This window comes from Danio rerio, chromosome 6 (assembly GCF_052040795.2).
Source record: "Danio rerio strain M-AB ecotype USA chromosome 6, GRCz13ab, whole genome shotgun sequence".
Lineage (NCBI taxonomy): Eukaryota > Metazoa > Chordata > Actinopteri > Cypriniformes > Danionidae > Danio > Danio rerio.
Window position 1 is genome coordinate 37,319,442 of NC_141026.1, and position 23,954 is coordinate 37,343,395.

At 34.2% G+C, this 23,954-nt stretch overlaps 1 protein-coding gene across 6 annotated transcripts in view; it reads right to left on the bottom strand.

Moving 5' to 3' along the window:
* nos1apa (nitric oxide synthase 1 (neuronal) adaptor protein a) overlaps nt 1-23,954 on the bottom strand; it is a 220,310-nt gene that overhangs the window by 32,970 nt on the left and 163,386 nt on the right. For all 6 annotated transcript variants that reach the window (XR_015493885.2, XR_015493886.1, XM_087257590.1 and 3 more), the window contains 2 exons: nt 6,226-6,391; nt 4,492-4,641 (listed from right to left, as the gene is read on the bottom strand). Coding sequence is in view for 4 of the 6 variants with exons in the window: in XM_087257590.1 (XP_087113716.1) it covers nt 4,492-4,641; nt 6,226-6,391 (316 nt within the window). In the remaining 2 variants the exon portion in view is untranslated. The remainder of the gene's footprint in view (nt 1-4,491; nt 4,642-6,225; nt 6,392-23,954) is intronic.

Below are 23,954 nucleotides of genomic sequence, written 5' to 3' on the forward strand. Positions count from 1 at the left end.
AAGCAGGGTTGGAACTAAAATGTGCAAGGCTGAGTTTGACACCCCGATCTACACCCTTTGACTAAAAAACTTATAAGGCTGAAGTCTTCTGGCACTGAACAGTCATTTTGATGTATCGTCAGAAGTCATGGGTATTACTTAAACAAACGTGGGAGCAAGATCTATGTATTGAGGTTTCTGAGGACCAATGAAAGGACATTCGCAACTTAGTTCACTCTTTGTCTATTTGTGCCAGACTTGCCCTGTTACAATGTAAAGTACTACACAGTATCCATTTCCCTAATCCTAAACTTTCTGAAATATTTCCGGACAGAAGCAATACCTGTAACAGATATCGGCAGTCACCGGCGATTTCCCACACGTTTTGGTACTGTTCAAATTTATCAAACTATTGACCTTATTCTAAAATGCAGAAGTCTAAGAACTTCCGATTCAGTCGCCTATGGGAGAAATGACAAGGAATAATAAACGGCAGAAAATGGTCAAACTACTTGCTCTACAAACAAATGTTTGCATGACTATACAGACCAAGTAGAATAATTTAACAAGGAAATATCAGTTTGCAACATCAAACAGCGAAACGAGCAGTTTTTAACGTCAAAAAATGAATGGAAGTGAATGTGACCGGAAGTTGCGAGACAAAAAGATTCAAATGGCAGCGCCCGCTCGTCGGCGGAGAATAAGGTAAATTGGTCTAATATTTTAAACTTCTTGCACAAGACCTAAATATAATCATCACTCCTGACCCTTTGACTGCATTTTTTGGTTATTTTCCAACTCAACTATGCAAACATCAACACGCTGCGTCATTGCCTTCCCCACCTTGCTCGTCAGACACACAATTAAAAAAATCAGTTTTAATGTTCATCCTGTGAAAAAAGAGTCACCTACATTTTGGAAGGCCTGACCGGTGAATTGATAGCAAATTCTCATTGTGGTTAAACTATCCCTTTAAGACTAAACCAACAACAGAAAGTGCTTTGGTTGTCCTGCATGTGTGGGAAGACTTGCTTACCACTCTGTTATTACCAGAGTAATTGCGTGCACTTGTCTGGCTCTAAATGACACTTGGCAAAGAGAGAGAAACAGAGAAAGCGAGAGGGAGAAAAAAAACAGAGAGGTTAAAGAGGTAAATACTTTATCAGAGAGATACAGTTAAGACACTGAAATTTCACGTTAGATAAGCACAGAAGAGACCCAACGGAAGAAAGCAAAACATATACAAAAAGTTCATATGTGAAGCGTTCAGACAGCAAGCTCTTCTGAGTATGAAAATATTGAATAAAGGACGTGGGTCGTGAAAACTCTGACACGCTAATTGGGGTTCCTGTTGGTAAAGATCTGACCGGTTTAGCCGCCTCGTTACCCTTAGGGTATAATTAGCTTAGCGTCCACAGTCATTCAATTAAGAGTCTGTTCTGTCGTGCATGCTAAAACAGATGTAGTTGGGTAATTGTCTGCATTCTGAGGTCTCCTTGTGAAGAGGAATCCAAGTGGTTGAGCAGATCAGTATATAAAGTAAAGATCTAATACTGCTCAGAAACAAACCAGCAACTGTACAACTGATATCACAGATATAATATTAGAGGTCAAGTGTATCAAGTTAGCTCAGTGTTACATGACATATTGATGTCCTGTATCTCTTGCAGCTAAAAACAATTACCTTATTGTAAATGATCTGTGAAATCTAAAGAGGAGTTGACACAAACAGCGATTCTCAATGACAAAGCCAATGGTGGGAACAGAAAGTTGGATGCAAATCTCGGGTCACTTGCAAATAAGTAGGGATTTAAAGGTGTAACTACCAATGAGAGGGAAGATGATGGTGTACATTTGATTCTGTGATCCATTTAACATTTAGTAGTTTTGATTAGGGATATTATACTGTTAAACTTGCTTATATATCCTTTAAAGTATTTCAAAAAAAATTTTCATTTAAAAAAATGTAATTAATTCCTGTGATATATAGATGGTGTTATTTTGAACGTTCTTGTGATCAAATAATCCCTAAAAGTAGAATGTAGTGCTTCCACAAAAATTCCACAAAAATATAAACTAAACATTTCAGAACAAATGTCAACTATGATAATATTAAGAGCCATTATTAATGATTGTGCACCAATAATAATTGGTCAAAAGAGCCGCATATTACAATGATTTTTGAGTAAAAACGCTCAAAACTGATTTAATAAATAAACATATAATATATAATGAATAATATATTTAGCTAATACACATACGTTTGTACACATTTAATTTTTAAAACACCTAAATATCACCTGTTAATTAGATATAGTTTAATTTTACATTAAATACATGAATTATATATTATTCAATCATTTACTTTCTTTTAAGCTTAGTCCCTTCATTAATCAGGGGTCGCCACAGCGGAATGAACCGCCGAATTACCCAGCATGTTTTACGCAGTGGATGTTTTCTCAGCAGCAACCCATCACTCAGGAAAGTATTATATATTATACTAAATGCAAATATTTAAGTACAGTAGCTAGTTATAGTTACAGTATCTAGTTATATAGTCATATTATTTAAGTTTATGAGAAATGAATTTGTTTAAATATTAAAAATTGATTTTAATAATGCTAAAATTATTTATTGATAATTTGTGAACGGAATGATTATTTTGTATTAACACATATACAACATACTTACTACAAGAATGCACTGTAATTATTTAGTGGCAACATCCATCAGTATTTCCAACCTCAGGCTCATTGGAAATGCTACAATACCAAAGACTACATTTTTGAGAACTGACAAATATGTACCCTAGTCTACGTTGACTACATTTTTACAAATCGGGCGCCTTGTACATTTTTGATAATCTCAAATATGTCACTGGAGCACATTATCTCATTAGCGGCATATCTTAAATTATTGTAAATCCACCAGGGGTCACTGTATACGTTTCTGTGAATATTAACCTCCTTGTGTGCGTCCATGAGAGGAGCCAGTCGGCTTGTCATCATGCATAATATATCAGTTTGATATCAATACACCCACACATCCCTCACTAAACACAACCGATAGTATTTTCAAAATCAAACTATAGGAAAAAAGCCATTGTGGCCATGTGCTTCTACCACGACCACACGCTGTTTTTGTTTTCCTGGCTTCTGGAACCGTTTTTTTGATGGAAAGACACGCCAGAAAAGCTATCCATATGCACATCCGAAGTAAGCAGTCAGTGGTACTAAAAGCATTTGTTTTACACATAAAACACAGCTATATGTCCATGCAAGTACATATTTCTTGGTTCTCAAAAATGTATACCAGGGGACATTTTCCCAGTAAGCCTGTGTTGAGCATGTCTCATTTGTGATCCCAAAATGAACAGTCCACCAATGACTGCAGGTTCACTCTCTAGACTTGTCACTCTTATTTGTAGTTTTCAATGAGGGGAAAATGTAATGGTCAATATGGGCGCTTTAGTGAAGGTAGCCCAGCCTTCTAATTAAGAAGCCAATCAACGATTGATATAGACTGATAACTCTTCAGAGGTAACACGTAAGTGTAACATGCAAGTTATTGATAGATTGATGAAAGGACGTCAAATCGCATGCTCCAGAAACAGCCATAAAGTAGCTTGGTGTTGCGATCTCATTTCCTTCGGGTACACATGCACATTAGCTTGGGCTACCTGATAAAATGCTTATTTCTGAAATGAGACAGCTGTTTTTAAATTTCATTGATGACTGCAAATAATTAACTTAATCATAAACTTGTCAAACAGTTTTGAAGAATGTTTCCCATTTAAACAGGTAGGAGCTGCACTCGAATGCCTGAGAGGCATTTCAAATATGGCCGTGAAGTGAAATGATTTGCCTTTGGAAATAGACTTTGGAAATAGGGACCCCATTATAACCAACAACACTTTCACCTGGCAACCTTCATCATAACAAATCGCTGAATGTGTGAACGTCCCATAAGAAAAACTCTGATGTGCCATCCTAAAGTAAAGTGTTTCCAACAGCATTGGCTACACTTTTAGACCTTCTGGTCTTCAACATATGACTTAAAACATAACAAACAAAACTACCACCAAGGTAGTAAAGTCACCTCAGTCTCCCAGAATGAGCAGCACAAACAGACAATATTAACACTGACTGACTCAAACCATTTAAGCAGAGCGTCGAGCAGAGTTTTTCCAAGCCGTGAGCACAAAATCACATTAAACAGCAATTTCGTCATCCAGGCAGTCAGACGGGATGTGTTTGTTGAGCACATTGAGCAGGCGCAGGCTGCTCTCATCCTGCAGGCCCCAACTTTCATCGCTCTCATCTGTGTTGGACTCGTATTCGGATGCAATGCCAGACTCGCGGAACCGGAGCAGCTCCAGACTGCCTAGAAGCTCGTCTCGGGAGGAGGACGAGACGTCCTGAGACGGCGTGTCGGGACTGTCCTCCTCCTGTTGGTGTGGCGGTCCAGGCAGAAAGCGAAAACACTCAAATTTGATCAAACCCTGGTCCCTACCTATAGGACTGCAGAGCGGCAGGGAGAGCTGTGTCCCATCGTTCAGCGGAGGCAGGATGGAGTCCTCTGGTCGAGGGGTGCTGGGGTCACATAAGACTGGGGGCACGTTGGCACGAAAGGTGATCTCCAGGAGACTGTCCTGAGAGCCCACTGTTGAAAAGCACAGAGAGAGGAAGAGATTAAGATAAAGATTGAAAAGGGTTCACAAGAAATGTTAAATCTGATCTGTACACATGTACAGAACATTTTAAATCTAGTACACTCAATAAAAACTGCATTTAGTACAATATTTTAATGCACAATTCACGCTATTAAAACATTAACTAAGGCTGTTTGTTAAATAAACTATTAATTAGCTGCTTATTAATAGTCAGTAAGGTAGTAGTGATGCAGAATAAGATCATGAGAACTTAAAAACAGGTCAAATCTTAATAATAGGCAGGAAATAAACCAGTAGTTAAATAATTGTGGTAATTGTGACAACTAAAGTGTTACCATGGTATGTTCTCAACTACAAAAATGATACAAGTCTTCCAAATGTTTCTTTTCTTGCTTTCCTGCAGGTTAATAACAGTGCAGCACATTTTCAGTTGGCCTTTCTAAAGGCATTTGATGTGTTTCAGCAGCTTTTCTTTACTCTAGTGTTTTCACTAAGACCCTCCCATCTGTTCCATGTATTTCTCTCTCTCTCTCTCTCTCTCTCTCTCTCTTTCTCTCTCTCTCCATCACATATCATTTCATTTTCCATTTCAGCTTCTCCCATCATCATTGTGCTTGAGGGGGTAAATTTCAGGCTGATTTTAAAGCAGTTTATTGGAGCATGCTCTCATTCAGATCAGCAGCACCTGGATATGTGCTTTTTTCACATTAGCCAGCATGATAAAGAGCTCCTCATCGCTGACCGTCACAACTACTACACTAATGCCAGCCCTGTAAAAAGAGGACTGTAAAATGTCTTTTTTATAACCCCTTTATTGATAACATATAGTGCTCTTAGTGAAGGTTACCAGCCTTATTCACATTCTGCTCAATGATGATAATTCTTGTCAATGATGATATTACTACTACTACTACTACTACTACTACTACTAATAATAATTATAATAAACAATATTAACAATCTATCACTGAACTAATAAATAAGTAATAATAATAATAATAATAATAAATCAATGAAATAAAATACAATGCAAATAACAGCAATAAAACAACAACAACAACAACAGCAACAGCAACAACAACAACTAATAATAATAATAATAATAATAATAATAATAATAATAATAATAAAAGGAAATATTAACAATTAACCACTGAACTAATAAACGAGTAATAATAATATTAATAAATCAATTAAATAGAATAGAAAATAAAAAAACTATGTAAAGAACAGCAATAACACAAAAACAACAACAAATAATAATAAAAAAATAATAATAAAAACATCCCCAAACTTTGTAAATAATTTTACTGTATTACCCTGTTGTCCAATGTATATATTCATGTACATATTGTACAGCGTAAAGTCATCAGTAGATTAAAAACAAACCAATACAATTTCATAATGCCTGCATTTAATTCTCTTTAAATCTTTACAAAATTTATTCTACTTTACATTGAACTTTTGTTATTAAGTGTTAAAAAGACCGGCACAACCAGCAATGTTTCTTCCAAACACAAAAACAATGCATGCTTTTACAGCTAACACTGCAGAACAGAGAAAATAATACTCACTAGAGCCTTGTCCAGCCAGCTTGAGCTCCAGCTCCTGGACCTGTTTGACCAGCAGGGAAATGTGCTGGAGGAGATCTTTATTCTGCAACAGCAGCTGGTGAACTCGAGCCTGGGCTTCAATTCTCGCTGCCGCTTCAGCAGAGAGTTGATCCTTCAGCAGATGAACCTGAAGAGCACACAGCAGACGTTTCCCTTCAGTTCAGTCCATCCAGCGCACACACATACAACAGAGTTTGGTCCATATTTATTACAGAGAAGACAAAAGTTTCTGTTTCATTTTTAAATTCAGTAAAACTCAAAGCCAAAAAAACGTCATGCAAAGTTAAAGAGATCACCCAATACATGAATACTTCATTGTCCTAAATATGTTTAAGGTTTTTTTTTTTTCATCAGTTAAACACAAATGAAGGAATTTTGAGGTAAACAGGTAGCCATTAGCTATGTTTCTATGCAAAGATGCAAATCAATCTTATGCGCAAAACTGGAGACACCAAAAGACAAAAATGAAGCACAATGATCGTGCAGTGGCTTGTGAAGTAATAATAGCAAACCAGTGTGATGATGGATTTTGGCTAAGGGATTTTATAATAAATGAAACATTTCAGATGTTGTGCAATGTGGTCAATCTGCTAGTTTTTCCATTAATGCCATCCTATCACACTCATTTATTTGGTATCACATGATCTGTGATGTGCATGCTAAAATTTATTTGCCAAATGTGTGTAATTTGATGTGCATCTTGGTGTTTCCAATAAGCATTTTAATGCAATATTTCTCTTCTCCATCGACGAAAACGGTGTCAATGTGTTTTTTTTTGGGTCTAATTGACTATCATAGAAGTTTTTGCCCTAATTTTTTCTATAGTGGTTTCACTGTTGAGGTCTTCTACAAAGTTTGAGTGGACCTCTTTCTGTCAAAAGCTTTTGACAACGTGAAGATGTTATTGGTGACAGCTCCAGTTTTTATGTCACCTAAATTTGATCAGCCTTTTAAAATCCAGGTTGATGCGAGTAGGATAGGATCTGGTGCAGTTTTACTGCAGAGTGATAAAAAAGAAATAGACCACCCTGTTTGTTTCTTTTCTTGAAAAGTACTCTGTAATCGAACAAGAAGCTTTAGCCTTGATTTGGGCGCTGCAGTATTTTGATGTTTATCTGGGAGGAGGAGCAGAGGTGGTGGTATTTTCCAATCATAATCCGCTGACCTTCTTGCATTCACTGCAGAGTCCAAATCCTTGTTTGATGAGGTGGGTTCTTTTTTGTAACCTTATAATTTGAACATTAGATTTATCAAAGGAGCTGACGATGTGATTGCTGATGCATTGTCCCATTCTTCGCGGTCTGGTGCTAAATAATTCAAATACTTTTGACTCCCTGTTTTACTCACTATCTTTTTCACCTTAATTTACTCATCACATGCCATATCACCCAGCAGGCCAAGGCCGATTACTCACTGTCGCTAAGCAATATATATTAGAGGTGTGAACCTATACTGGTCTCACGGTTCGGTTACGATTATCATTCCTTCGATTCGGTTCAATTCGAAATCTCGGTGCATTGAGGATGCTTTCCATAAACAGTGTTATATTTTAAGGGGGAAGTTAACAAGCTGTCTGTATAAACACACAGACAGACAGCACCACACTGTCTCTCATTCAAACACATACACAAACATAGACAGCACTAAACAAACACACACACACACACACACACACACACACACACACACACACACACACACACACACACACACACAATCCCTCGCAACAGGGAGAGCTAAGTGGAGCAGAAAAACGGAAAAAAAGAAGCACTTTTCTGACGGTCCCTTACTGAGAGCTCCTCTCAGCGCAAGCTCTCCCGGCTAAACACATATTGCGAGGGCTTAAACGGAGCAGTGCTCGTAATGTCGAGTGAAAAAAAGAAAGGCAGCTGTGAAACATAACCAGCTTTGTCTTTTTGTAGGAAACACACTTTAGATCTTTTTAGGGTAAGAGGTTTTTGAGTTATTATCGCTATAACTAAATGTGTGTCAGGAATATCGAAAACAAAACCAGCTTAACCGTGCTCATTTCTGGTGCCCCCTTGGACATACAGCGCCCTTAGCATTTGCCTATGGTTCCTATGCCACGGGCCGGCCCTGAATTGCCTGAGTGTAGTAAATACTCAAGTTAAACTGAGATCCTGACTCTCTGTGGTCATTGAAATTCCTATGGCACTTCTCGTAAAGAGTAAGGATGTAACCCCGGTCTCCTGGCCAAATTCCCACTAATTCCCACAAATTCCCAACTTCCAATCATCCCCGTCCACTGAATTGGCTCTATCACTATCTCTTGACTCCACCAATAGCTGGTGTGTGGTGAGTGCTCTGGCGCCGTTGTCCTGTGGCTGCTGTCGCATCATCCAAGTCAATGCTGCACATTAGTGATGGTGTTGAGAGACCAACCCCACCCCCTAATGATTGTGAAGCACTTTGGGTGTATGGCCATACTGTACACATTAAATGCTCTACATAAATACACACATTACATTAATTTGCTTTCAGGATCCAGATTACTGGAGAAAAAAGAGGGGTAAACAGGTGAGGTAAAATAGTTTGTGGGATTAATCTTCATTGTGAAAGCTTTATAAAAAAATCATAGCTGCTTTTTAATCTTTGTTTGTATTAAATTATTCTAAATGGATTTATTTTGAAGGGGGTTTGTGTAAAGTCCCAGCCTATGGGTTGCAAGTGTATGTGTGCGGCGTCCCACCCTATGGGCCGTGAGTGCATGTGGTGTCGCAGTCTATAGGCTGTGAGTGTGTGAGACGTGTGTTTTAGTTGCAGGTTGGAGGTGATGTGATTGGAACACAGGTGACGTTCGTTAGAATATGAATATAAACAGTTTGGTGCGCTCCTGATGGGGGACCTGGTTCTGAGTGATCGCCTTAGCATGAAGCTTGGTTAAGCCTCGTTGACTGTCCCATTTGGCGCTGACTTTTCATTAATTTTATATTATTTATGTTATTGTCATGTTAAAACAAATGTTATTTTGCCTGTGATGGTTGCATCTGACCCTCATTTTTGTTGCAGCTTAAGAGCTGTAACATCATAAAATTAGCTGCACGAAAAAGCTATTGAATTTTCCCCTACTAAGGATTCTAACATTCTTCAAAATTGAAAAGTGGATCTTGTTGCAAAAACCCTCAAAAAATCCACATCCAAATAAGAGGAAAGTCATAAAGGTTAAGGTGAACCCACTTCAAGGTGCATGAATGGTGAATACATTTTCATTTTTGGGTGAACTGTGCCTATTAAGCATCGCTTTTATTTAAACAAAAAATGAAAAGAAATCTTTCATTTGCCTAAACTTTTAAGCTATCATTTCATACATTACTCCAAAAACTAGTCTTCAATTAAACTTGATTCAACAGAAGAGCATGGCAGAATACACACCAGACTCTCTCTGCGTTTCACAAGTACAACAATGAAAAGAATTCTCATATTTATTTGGAGAATTTCAAAGCCTTGTTTGAATGTATTTATATATTCAAGGTCAAACGTCTCTAAAAGATCTGACAAGCATTCCATTGAGCAACCTGGCATGCATTTATTAAATATAAATGCATTCAGACTTTGTTGGACGTAGTTATATTTAATATGAAAAATTGATAGCGAAGCGTGTTACTCTGAAGGTTATCTCATTTCATGTGTGGGTTGCCGACATTCATACAAATTAAAGAGCACTTTTATCCAAAAAGCTTCTTTAACACCACATCATGAATGAAAGCCTTTTAGTTTCTGACGTCAGCTGTGTTTTAAGAGTAATGATGAAACGAGCTGAAGAGCAATAGCAGAAGGACAAATAACTGTTCTTTCCAAATCTCTTCTCAAATCCACTATAATGATGACACCATACGCTGCTCTGAAGTGCAGATCTGAAAAACAATACCAGCTTTACTCTCTGAGGGCTTTCATCAGGGTTATTTTACTTAACTAAACTAAAAACAAAGCATCAACAATTATAACTTTGACAGTTAGACATTAACTGGAAAAAAGAAGAAAATCTTGTTAATTTAGATCATAGGTCTAAAACTTGATTCCGAGAGGACCTCAGCTCTACACAGTTTTGCGCCAACGCTAATCAAACTCAACTGATCCAACTGGTCAAAGTGTTCAAGACAACTAGACACTATTAAGCAGGTGTGAGTTGGAGTTGGTTAGAGCTAAACTATGCAGAGCTGCAGCCCTCTAGGAATTGAGTTTGAGACCACTGACTTAGATTAATGAGTCTAGGTTCAATAATTCATATTAAATCATAGTTAGATCCAGTTCAGTGATTTTATATTTAAATCAAAGTCATAACACAATAATAATAAAAATAGAATATTTTTTTTAATTAAAAATACAACTGAAACGACACTAACAATTTTATAATAACTAAAGTTACTATATAATATATACTATATTAGCTATAATAACTTTCATAACAGAAATAATAATAACAATTAATAAATTAATACAAGAATGAAAAATAAAACAACATTTTTAAATAAAATAAAATAAGATATTTTAATATTTGCAATTAAAATATAAGAGTAATGAGGCTAAAATAATTTTATAATAATAACACTTTTATAACAGTAACACACTATGACTTAGCATAAATACTTAGCCCTATTATTATTATTATTATTATTATTATTACTACTACTACTACTACTACTACTACCACTACTACTACTACTACTACTACTACTAGTAATCATGAAAATAATAATAATTTGACTCCAAATTAAAGCTATGAATGTTATGAATGTAAATTATAGATTTAGACTAATGAGTCTAGGTTCAATAATTCATATTAAATCATATTTATGTCCAGTTAAATATTTTATATTTAAAGCAGAGCCATAACACAATAATAATTTAAGAAAACAACAAAAAACAGAAATGTAATTAAAAATACGACTGAAATCACACTAAATTAAAATTTAATAATAACATTTTCATAGCAAAAGTATTAATAACAATTAATAAATTAATACAAAAATGAATAAAACTATATTTGTAAATATATTAAAATAAGATATTTTAATATTTGAATTAAATATAACAGTAATGATATTAAAATAATTTTATAATAATAACACTTTCATAACAATAACACACTAAGACTTCATACTTAGCCCTATTATTATTATTATTATTATTATTTATTTAATTATTCATTTATTCATTAATTTTCTTTTCGGCTCAGTCCCTTCATTAATCTGGGGTCGCCAAAGTGGAATGAACCGCCAACTTATCTAGCATGTTTTATGCAGCGGATGCCCTTCCAGCAGCAACCCATCACTGGAAAACACACATACACTTATATTCAAACACATACACTATGGACAGTTTAGCTTACCTAATTCACCTGTACCGCATGTCTTTGGACTGTGGTAGAAACCAGTGCACCCAGAGGAAACCCACGCCAACACAGGGAGAACATGCAAACTTCACACAGAAATGCCAACTGACCCAGCTGAGGCTCAAATCAGCGACTTTCTGGTTTCCTTCAGTTAAATATTTTTTATTTAAAGCAGAACCATGACACAATAATAATTTAAAAAACAACTAACAACAAAAATGTTATTTAAAATACAACTGAAATAACACTAAACTAACAATTTTATTATGATAACACTTTCATAACAAAATAATAATAACAATTAATTACAAAAATGAATAATAAAACTATAATTTTAATAAATAAATAAAATAAGATTTTTTTTATTTTCAATTAAAATACTAATATAACTAATAATATACTAATATAAATACTAATATAACTTTAATTAAAATAACTAATAGTAAAATTGTTTTATAATAATAACACTTTCATAACAATAAAACACTTAAGACTTACATACTTGACCCTATTATTATTATTATTAACAACAACAACGACCATGACGTTGACGACAAGAGCAACAACAACAACAACAACAACAACAACAACAACAACAACAACAACAACAACAACAATAATAATTTGACACCAAATTAAGGCTATGAATGCTATCAAGGAAAATTATTGGAAAAAATGCATGAATTGTTCAACAAATAAATACATAAATAAATTACCTATTGAATAAATGGATGAATGAATGAATGAATAAAAAACTGCATGGAAGAACGAACAAACGAAGGAACGTATAGACTCAGTTGCACATTAAGGCAGTACTTTTCACTAAATATCTACAGTAATCAGTTTTTACAACTGCTATATCATGTACTAATTGAATTAAATCCAATCACCTAATTATTTATCTATTTACATTTTAACAAACTATCGTCCAATCATACAAACACTAAAAGCAGCCACATGGCAGTCGGCCACACACGTTTTGTTATCAAACACTGTTGGCTACGACCTGCTAATGATAAACGGCCAGCTGTAAAGACTTCCAAAATGATTGTGATGCACTTCAATGTCCTTCATAAGTCCTAAAGACGGATCCATTTCAGCCACTGGTTTAACCTGAGCTCCATCTAACTGTCTGTATCCTCCTAAAACCTCAGCGGTCGTGATTTATGACCCAGCTTACACTCGTGCCCTTAAGAACAATACAATCTCTAGACGAAGCCAATGAGCCGTCAAGATCAGGCCTGCAGGGAGAAGTGCAAAAATTGAGGGGAAAAAAAATTACCATACTGTAAATGTGGACTGAAAGCTTAGTTCAGGTTGAGCTGCTTGCCATTTTTTTCTTGAACGTATGCTTAAATATAAGTGTGTGTGTGTGTGTTTTGACAAAGAGTGATTGTCTTTGGGAAAAGAGCTGCCTAGCATGACAAAAGATGTTGTTTTCAAAAGGATATAGGATGTAAATGTACACAAGCCTCATATTTCACATTGTCATAGTTTTATATCTCACTCTGAGCAAGGCATATTCATCAGCCGGGGCAAGCCAGAGTAAATATCAAAGCCAAAAATGGTTTGATGCTCATAATTTTCCTTGATGGGACTAATATAAACTGCACTTTGAAGAAAAAAGTAACAATGAAGTATTACTTTACGTTTAATCCAATCAGTTTTTAGGTTTCATTTTCTTATCGGCTAATTAAGCAATTAAAAACTTTGCTGCACAATTACAACTGGAAAATTAAATAATATATCTTGCTGTAACACATGAATTATTTACAATAATATTGGAGTGTGTAGCGGGAGAAATATTTTAGTGCTATGTTAAGTCAGAGGTTTGGAGAGAATAAATGAACTTTTCTTTTTGCTAAATCAAGGACATGAATTGTCACTACATAGGCAGTAATTTTTTTTTTTATGTTGACTGACATAATGAAAGCAGTCTCTTAGGTAAAATTGAAGTAGTTTTTTTTTCTGGTAACAGATGTTCATTTGGTGAACCTCTCAAACTCTTCTGTTCAAGTTTTTAGGTTTTTAGGCCTGTCACGATATCTTTTTTATGTTGTACGATATATTGCACCAAAACATATTGTCATAAACTATTGTTAATAGTATATATATATATATATATATATATATATATATATATATATATATATATATATATATATATACATACATACATACATACATACATACATACATACATACATACATACATACATACATACATACATACATACATACATACATATATATATATAATAATAACAACAGAAAGTAAAACACAAAACATCAACAGAATGCTTAAAACAAAACATACCCAAACACAAAATTATACAAATAAAAAATAAATAACACACACAACACACAAACACAAAAACTACGATTAAACAAATGCAAAAACAAATCACAAGCAAGGTTATTGTAGGTAACGAAAACGAACAAAAAACAAAAACTAGAATTGAAAAAAAAATTTTGCTAACTAAAATAATAAAAAAGAGAGTTGTTAAAAAAACTAGAACTAAATAAAACTGCCTTGTGTACATACTAAACTAACTAAATCTTACTAAAATTATAGCAAAAACACCCTTCGTTTTAGTCTTTATAAATGTATTTAATACATAAGACTTTTAGAAGTAAATCTATTTACTTCACAATGCCAGTTTTACGCTGGGTGTTTGAGCTGTTTGGCATCTCGGAATCCTGCTACAATTGACCAGATCAAGCCGGTCCTCCTCTAGTCAGTTCTTGCTGTTGCTCCCGTGACAAAAACACTGAGAGCAGCATTAGCAGCATGGTGACACATTAAATACGACCGAGCAGACACTTAAAAATTATCAATTTAACACATTTGTGTCCAATAATGTGTTTTCTTTTCCGTATTAGTTCTTAGTATTAGTATCCGGTTCACGGAAAATATCTAAACTTTACATCACTACTGTGTATCTAACCCCAGAAGCAGCCTTGCACACATATTGAATGGTACTTAAGCCTGCTATTTGAATTTGAGGATGGGTAGATAGTAGTGTTCACATGTCCTCTGAATACAGATTTCAAAAATATTTCTTTGGTTGAAATATCATACAATATTCTGATGATTTTGAATCTTACACCTAACTAATATGCTAATTTATAAAAAAATAAAACTAATAAAAACTAAACTAAAACTAAGCAATTTCAAAATTTAGAAACAAAATAAAAACTAGTAAATCTGCCTCTAAAAATTAATTCAAACTAAAATTGAAATAAAAATAAAAATGAAATAAAAAATAAAACTAATGAACAATCCAAAACTATTATAACCTTGATCACAAGAAACTAAAAATACCAATAACAACAAAAGCCAAAACAAATCACAAGAAACTAAACATAAATTATAAAAACAACAATGAAACAAACAAACAAACATATAAACACTTCAAAATGCAACATAATAAAACAAAACACAATAAAAGTAAAGCAAACAATAAAACCCACTCAAATATGTAAACCTTCTAGCTTTTTGTATTTTCAAGATGGGAAGAGATTAAATTTGGACGCTCAAATTGCGCACACACTTGTCTAATGTAAAAACACCCCTGAGCCTCACATTACCACTGTTTTCTAAACCTTTCCCTGTGCTTTCTCCAGACAACAGATTTAATAAGACTAGTATGTCACCAAATGATTCACTTTGCTGGCATAAAAGAAGGTAATTTGAGTGATTCATGTTCTAACAAGCCATTTAACCACACATATTTAAAGTGGAGACTTTCATGACCACAGCAATTTCAAATCACAAAGGTAATTTTTTTCTTCCGCTGCACTGCAGTCATTACAAGGTTTTCATTTGCCTGTTTGTTCCTTTGTTGCTGCCCTCAAACTGCACACAGAAAATGCATCAAATACTTCAGCACTGATTTTCCTCCCCAATAAAAGCTGCAAGAGAGCATGAAAGAAATATGCGGAACAAAACAGTGCTGAAATACGAAGCGCTCGAAGAGGCCATTTTCTCTGTTTTGTTTGGCGTGGATGTGTGTAAACTTTCCATAGAATCTCTTTTATGCATGACTCTTATTTTTCTAAATGGAAAAACATTTAGAAAATTGTAATAAGGCTTCAGCTTTACAGAAAACCCATCTGAATCTGCATGCAGTACTGGAATTCAATCACTGACATATTCAAAATACATTTTAATTGGTCTCAAAGCACTTATAATGTCTGCAAACTGATGGTTTGGAAATCTTAATAATTTTCTGGACATGAAAGAAGCTGCATTTGACAAAGGAGCTGCAATAAAATGACATATCTGACTGTTTGACAAAAACTGAAAACAAAATCAAACTAAAACGGCAAAATAAGTAAGGGATAATCAATGGCTTACTGTGCGTTAAAGGATTTTATTGCACGATGTGGAGGCGAAAGACCACACGATGTGCAGCGGCATTAAAATATTTTAATGCACGGCAAGCCGTTGATTTTCTCGCTTATTCCATGGTCATTTGCCAAGGTAAGCACAAGTTTAAAATAGTTTTGCTCTTTGCAGTGCAATATTTGTCTGAATTTTGTCCGTTTTGACATGTTAGATTTTCTAGTCCCTCCACTAAATCCGATGTGACGGGCTGACAGGCAGAGAGGTGGAGAGAGTGAGAGCGTGCACATGTGCATCTTGTTTATACCTGCTAAAATAAATAATAAGATGCGATTTCATAAAAGAGATCACAGGTGGTCAAATAAGACATTCTTAATAACATGTGAAGTGTGTTTCCAGTCACATGTTTTTTTGGTCTACTTTCTACCTCCTCTCTAATGAGGGAGAATATATGTACTTTATATTGGCCTTCTCTTAACATTACCTTTAAAGCTGCGAAAGCTGAGCTACCTATAGCAGAACTTCTGCGATTTACATTTCATATTAAAAGTACCATATCAATTAAATATGCTTTAAAAATATGTTACTTTATGCACTGGCTGATAAAATTTAAGATAGTTTGTTTTATTTCATATCAACTTTAAACCTTCACATTTTGTTCTGTTTGGTTTTAGTAGAATAACTCAAATGTTAAAAATGCCTTTAACATTTTTAAAGGCATTTTTAAGGCTATCCTTATACATAAACTGCCAATTTGACTTTAAAATTGTTTTCAAAAAGATTTTGTGGCATAATTGATGAGTATTTTTCAAATTTTGCGGATTTCCCCTCTCCCATTAACAGCTCTCATCTGTTTCATATGCAGGGCATGCCAGTTACCATGGTAACTACAAGTTTGAGTGAAGTGCATTTATTTCGAACTGTGGTCAAAACTGACTGGAACTACCTGTGGTTTCAACTAAAATATTGCACACCCTCCAGCCAATCAGAATCAAGAATTTCAACAGACCATGGTATAAAGTAAAATAAAAACTAAAAACAAAGACAAACTAAAAATACAACAAAACTACATAAAATAATACAGAACTCAAATCAAAAACGAACACTCAGAAAAAAAACAAAACAAATAGAAAAACAAAATAAAAAGCACAAAATTTAATTGAAACCAAAAAATACAAAAGCAAACAGCAAAACAGAAAATAAAAGTAAAACAACAACAAAAAACAACACAAAAAGCAAAAGCTAAACATAAAACAAGAAGAAAAAAATTTTGAAAAACAAACTAAGCGATGCAAAAGCTAAAAAAAAAAAAAAAAAAAAAAAAAAAAGTAGAATTGGCCTGAATGTATGTGCAAACTTTTCATACAACCTCTGTTATACATGACTCTCATTGTTCTAAATAGAAAATGAAAAAAATCTGGCTAAGGCCTTTGCCGAAATACCATCAGATTCTGCATGCAGTACTAGAAATCAAACACTGACAGATTTTAAATACATTTCAATCGGTCTCAAAGCACCTGCAGTGTGTCAAACCTAAGTTTAGAATATCTGAATTTGGAGTTGCGCATTGAAGGATTAGCTCTGTAGTGTTTGAACTTTCAGCGATGAAATTTAAACCACACTGAACTGAACCAAACTGGACTTCAACTCTGAAAACTGGACTGACAGTTTCACTTTACTAGAACTTTTATGTTAAGCTGCTTTGACACAATCTACATTGTAAAAGTGCTATAGAAATAAAAATGAACTGAATAACATATCTGATTGTATGACAAAAACTGAAAACAACATCTAATTAAAACTGCAAAATAAAGTCAATAAACTAAACAAAAACCAAAAACAAACACAAGATAAAAACACAAATTAAAAATACAACAAAACTAAACAAAATAACAGATTTCAAATATATTTCAATCAGTCTTAAAGCACCTGCTATCTGTCAAACTGGACATAAAAGGAGCATTGGGGAAATGAAATGAAATATCTAAATATCAAGTCAATAAAACCTAATCAAAACTAAAAACAAAGACAAACTAAAAACACAACAAAACTAAACAAAATAAAACGAGAAAAGCCAAAAGAAAAATGAACAACAGAAAAAAATTAAAAAAATAAATGGAAAAAAACACAAAAACAAAACAAAGCATAAAAAAATTATTGAAACCACACGACACAAAAAGCAAGCAAGACAAAAAAAACAGATTAGAAATTGAAAGCAAAAAACAAACAAACAAAAAAACAACAACAACAACAACAACCTAAAAACAAACAAGCAAAAAGCAAAAGCTACACATAAAAATAACAACAAAAAGACTATGCAATGGCTAAACAAAAAATAACAACAAAAATAAAATACAAAAACAAACTAACCGATGGTAAAGCTGAAAAAAAAATGTGGAATTGGTGTGGACGCATGTGCAAACTTTCAATACAACCTCTGTTATACATGACTCTTATAATTCTGAATGGAAAATGAAATGAAGAAGTGTAATGCAATGTAAAATAATGTTTTGAATATTTGAATCCTTCTCTGGACATGAAAGGAGTTGCATTAGAAAAATGGAATGATATACCTGACTTTATCCGACTGAAAAACAAAATCAAATTAAAACTGCAAAACAAAGTCAATAAAACTAAATAGAAGATCAAAACAAAAACAAACTAAAAACACAAAGTAAAAATACAACCAAACAAAACAAAATAACATGAAAGAACTCAAAATAAAATTGAACAATAAACAGAAAAACAAAAACTAAATGAAAAAAAACAAAAGGCACAAAGTTTTTTTTAAATCAAACAACACATCACAAAACAGACTAAACATTTAAAGCAAAACAACAACAGCAACAACCTAAAACTAACTAAACAAAAAGCAAAAGATAAACAGCAACAAAAAAAAAAAAAGACTATGCAAAGGCTAAACAAAAATATAAACAAAAACAAACAAACCAATGCAAAAGCTGAAAACAAAACAGCCCTATAAAAATAGAAGTGGGAAAAACTACATTTAGCCTGAAATGTAACTCAGCTCAACTCATCCACCGGCATTTAATTAAAACAAACAAAACCTCTCTCCATATATAGCCACTCAAACAACTAATTCTGACTTCAAAAAACAAATACATCGTTTCATCTGCTGATCATTTTCCCTAAGGACAAAAAATGAAGAAATAAATGAATAAGTGACGATTGACTCGCGTGTGTAGCTTTGATAGTGCTCTTCAAAGTGTCTCTTCTTCAGCGACTGAAGACATCAGAGTAAAACCACAGCTTACTTCTCTTTCAGTGTGTTGTGTTGCAAATCAGGCTCTGTTTCGGAACGGCTTTGCTTATCACAGTTCTGACAGGACGGACATCCCTGACTCAAAACAGCTCAAAGCGACACGGAGACCTGCTTGTTCAACAAAGATGTGGGTCAAAGGAGCGTGAATCAAAATTCCACCTCCTCTATCCCAATTCACAGACCTGCGAGAAGGGTTTTATATGTGCGGGGAAAAAAACTTAAGTGAGTGTACCCTCCGGCTGAGCATTATTTTTATGAAAAACAACTGCTTTCTCCTGTTGCCAAACACTTGGTGTTGAGCTGTGGCTAAACAAGCAAACCGCAGGCTCTCAGAGGCTGAATAAATAAACCATTCTATTGCTGGAAAGAATGAAAATACTGAGACTACAAGCTGATTTATGCACTTGAGACACTGCAGGTGAATAGGGTGAAAAAATAACTAATCACAACATTAACGTAGTTGAATGATTACATTAAGAATTGCAAAATGTTATTATATTACAATTGTTCTAAGATGTTATGTCTGAATATGAAAATGTGACACTTTTTAATTAAATATGTGCCAATTTGCATAGTTTCATTTAACAAAATTCAGATTATTCATAGAAAAGAGGTTCAAAAAGAGGTAAAAGCAAATGAAATATGGGAAAACATTAAAGGAAAGTATGTAGAAACAAAAGTCGAATGTCTAGAGTTTTTAATAAGGCACAAAGTAATCTTTTCAAATATAATTTTAAACAAGATAGGGATGGAACAAAGTGGAATGTGTAAGGTACAGTTTGTCAAAAAGAAGAACATTTTTACACATGTCTAATATTGTCAAGAATTGGAAAGTTATTTTTTTAAAGATAGTAAAAATGTAAGTAAAGGATTAATTGGAGAATGGGATGAAAATGAAACAGAGTGGATCAGAGTAGTGATGTTGGGATGGAATAAGAAAAAAAGAAAAAGAAAATTGCTAACCTATGTATAATACAGATGAACAAAATGCAATGTGGGAAAGGAGAATTGTGGTAAAAAAGAGAAAATGGTGATGGAGGTATGAGGAATTTTCAGGATGGAAATGGAAGGATATGTTGAAAAACTGTGTGTACAGTATATTATAAAAATGAGAACATGTGGGGAGAGCTGCACAGGATTTTAACAGACAAAGCATGTAAAGTTTTTAAAGGAATGAATAGGAAATTGCCACAGATTTAATGTTTTGTTTTCAAATTTTTTTATTTTTTTATTGTGTGTTGTAATATGCTTTAACATATACATTTGTATATAATTTTTTTTCGATAAAAAAAGAGGTTCAATTGCAGGTTTGATTCATTTTTCTTCACATAATTCTTGGTTTAAAAACTTCAGAGTACAGATATTAATAAACCTGTGAGATATCTTGTATGTATTGTAAATTCTGCTAATGTGGAGATTTATGGTCTATTGCAGGAGAAAAAAACAACTCATTTTGATAATATTCATTCATTCATTTATTTTATTTTCGGCTTAGTCCCTTTATCCGGGGTCGCCACAGCGGAATGAACCGCCAACTTATCCAGCACGTTTTTTTGCAGTGGATGCCCTTCCAGCTGCAACCCATCTCTGGGAAACATCCACCACACTCATTTACACACACACACACACTCATACACTAAGAACAATTTAGCCTACCCAATTCACTGGTACCGCATGTCTTTGGATTTTGGGGGAAACCGGAGCACCCAGAGGGTGCCTACGCAAATGCAGGGAGAACATGCAAACTTCACACAGAAACGCCAACTGACCCAGCCGAGGCTTGAGCCAGCGACCTTCTTGCTGTGGGTTGACAAAACTACCTACTGCGCCACTGCGTCACCCATTTTGATAATATATGTATTGTAATTGAAATTTACTGACACTAATTTATTGCAACACAGGAAACACATCTTTACAGTATATTAGACTGACAAATAAATTGTTATGTCCCTGTGTTGTTTGGTGATCATGATTTCGCCAGTCTCTCTCTCTCTCTTCTCCCACTTTCATTTCTAGTTGGTTCCTATTGGCTCACACTGCCCAGCTGTTTGCCATGTCCCCTTTGACGTCATGTTATTGTCTCCAATCCAGCTGCTGCCACAGTGGCATAAAAGTAGTACAGGATGCTACTCACGAGGCCCGGGACACTTTGAATTTCTGTGTTGTGTGTTCCATTGTGTTACATTTTAATATATGCCTTTTGTTGTCTGTTTTCCATTTGTCTACCATCAGTTTTACGCTCATCTGAGGTTGGAGAGTGAAACTGGGAGAATGTTGTGCAACATACATTGTGCACATGTAGGCTTTGAATATCACTTTTGTCAGACACACTAGATAACAGCTAAGCTCCACCCGCTGTACTTTTGTTTTTCTGCTATCATAGAGTAGCTAAGGTAGTAATTAGGTTTTCTTTTAATGTTTTTCTTTTTGGATAGTTAGGGAAGAAGTTGGGCCAATGGAATAGGTTTTAGTTAATTTATTTCTATTGTTTGGATGCCACCTGGATCTCATCTCTCCAATTCTCCCCTCTACCCGTATAAACATTTTGTGTCCCGTTTGTTGTCTGTGATTTTCAACATGTTTAAAAAAATATTTATTGTTCAATATATCTACATATTTTGCACTTATCACTATCTTTTGTAAATAAAACTTACTTCATTGCAATTAGTTATTTGTGGTATTTTGTTTTCAAAAGGAAAAATTAAGTGTGTTTTCCACCCATACAGCATGTATGTTTCATCCATTTCTGAGCTAAGCTGTAGAAAAAGTCTATTTCTTGTCCAAGAAACACTTATTAAAAAAATCTGTTGGCATGGTTTTAGCCATATGGCTATTGATTTGGACTCATTTATGTGCTTATTTTTTTTATCTTGAAAGGCAGTCACAATTGACTAACATTAAAAGAATTGGGTTTAATCAAGATTCTTCTTTAAATGTTCTACTGAAGAAAGAAAGGCACCTACTACTTAGATGACCTGTGGGGGAATGAATTAACAGATCTTTTTTATTTTTGGGTGAACTATCCCTTTAAAAACTAGCACTAATGATGGGCTTTTTAGCCATGGTTCACACTGCATTTAAACACCGTAAAACAGTGCAAACAGCTTATTTAATTAAGTGTTACTTGGACAAGAAATAGACTTTTTCCACAGATTAGCTTCGAGACGGCTGAAAGCATACATACTGTTCATCATTTAAGACTTCTGTTAATTAAATTCATATCACAAGAACATCAAACAGTCAGATAAAACAGCTCAGTTATTTAAAAAGAATCTTGCTGAGGTCTGACAAAATGCATCAGTGTAGGTCCTTTTATCATGCTCATAAATTTCTGGAGGAACTTAAGCGGATTCCTGCAGAACAGTTGTTTTTTGTGTTCAACCAATTGACAGAAAAAACAATCACTTAGACTCAGCTGACCCATAATAAAATATAATTTGCATAATGCACAATGCACATTAATAAATCCATCCTCGGTAGAACAATATATGTAATTATAGAGGCAAATTAGCAGAGCTGGGTTCTCTGTTTTAACCTTTCAACACACCAAAAACAGAATACATTCAAAAGTAAATAACATCTATCCAAATAAATATACAGTCTACTGTTCAAAACCTCATCCATCATCCATCCATCGTCTATATTTTATATGAGTTTAAAAGTGAGAGGAAATACACTTAATGCAAAGACTTTAATTTAAAGCTTTCATTTTATACTGCATTGCTTCAATAAGTTGAATTGTTCTCTGATATCTACATTGCAGGTATATGGCTTATAGCTTACCTTATGGCTATAGGCAAGTTAATATTTTTTTATGCTTATTTATTACTCCTTGAAATACCCCTATAATCAAAAGGTCCATAATTGACCATATTTGGATTGGTCGTGAATATATGTGTAGCTCTCACACACAGCATGATAAAGAACACGAATAATATAATCATACTTGATTTGTCAAAAAACTTTTTAATAAACAAAGTAGATGACTAGTTACTTTTTTTTAATGGGAAGAGGTTTGTTTTACCTAGATGGAGCGAGTCAGCTCTCTAATATAAATCCATTACAGTAACATTAAACTTTTTACTCACAACATCTGTTGTGGATAAAGGCAGTAACTTCAAATTACACTTATATATAACTAGGGGAGGAAAACTATAATTACTGACTCACTAGAACAACATTTGGCTGTTCAAACACAACCTGGGGCATGCATATGAATGATCCCAATGCAAAGTCTGCATTTTGGCTAGTGGTCTGATGATGCGGCTGCTTGTCAGGTCTGGAATCATGTAAAACCTGACCTGACCTGAGGGCATGCCCCAAGAGTCACGCAACAGTCTGCTTTGTGCTCTTATTGGCCTTTTGTCTGCTGGGTTTTACATTCAGAATTTACACAAGAATGAGGAAACATGGGTGTCTAAGGTTGACAGTATAACCATTTCCATATACTGATCTTGTATTATTTGTTTGTGCCTAGGTTTACCAAGATTTAGTTTAGGATAAAATACATTATTTATATACGTCTATTATAGACCTAGTATGTGTATATAATCCTGAAAGAACAAACAAACAAACAAACAAAAACTGAAACATGGCTTTCACAAATATATTACGCTGCACAACTGGTTTCAACATGATAATAGAAAATGAGTGTGCAACACCAAATATGCATGTTGATGAAATCTGAAGGACCATATGACAATGAA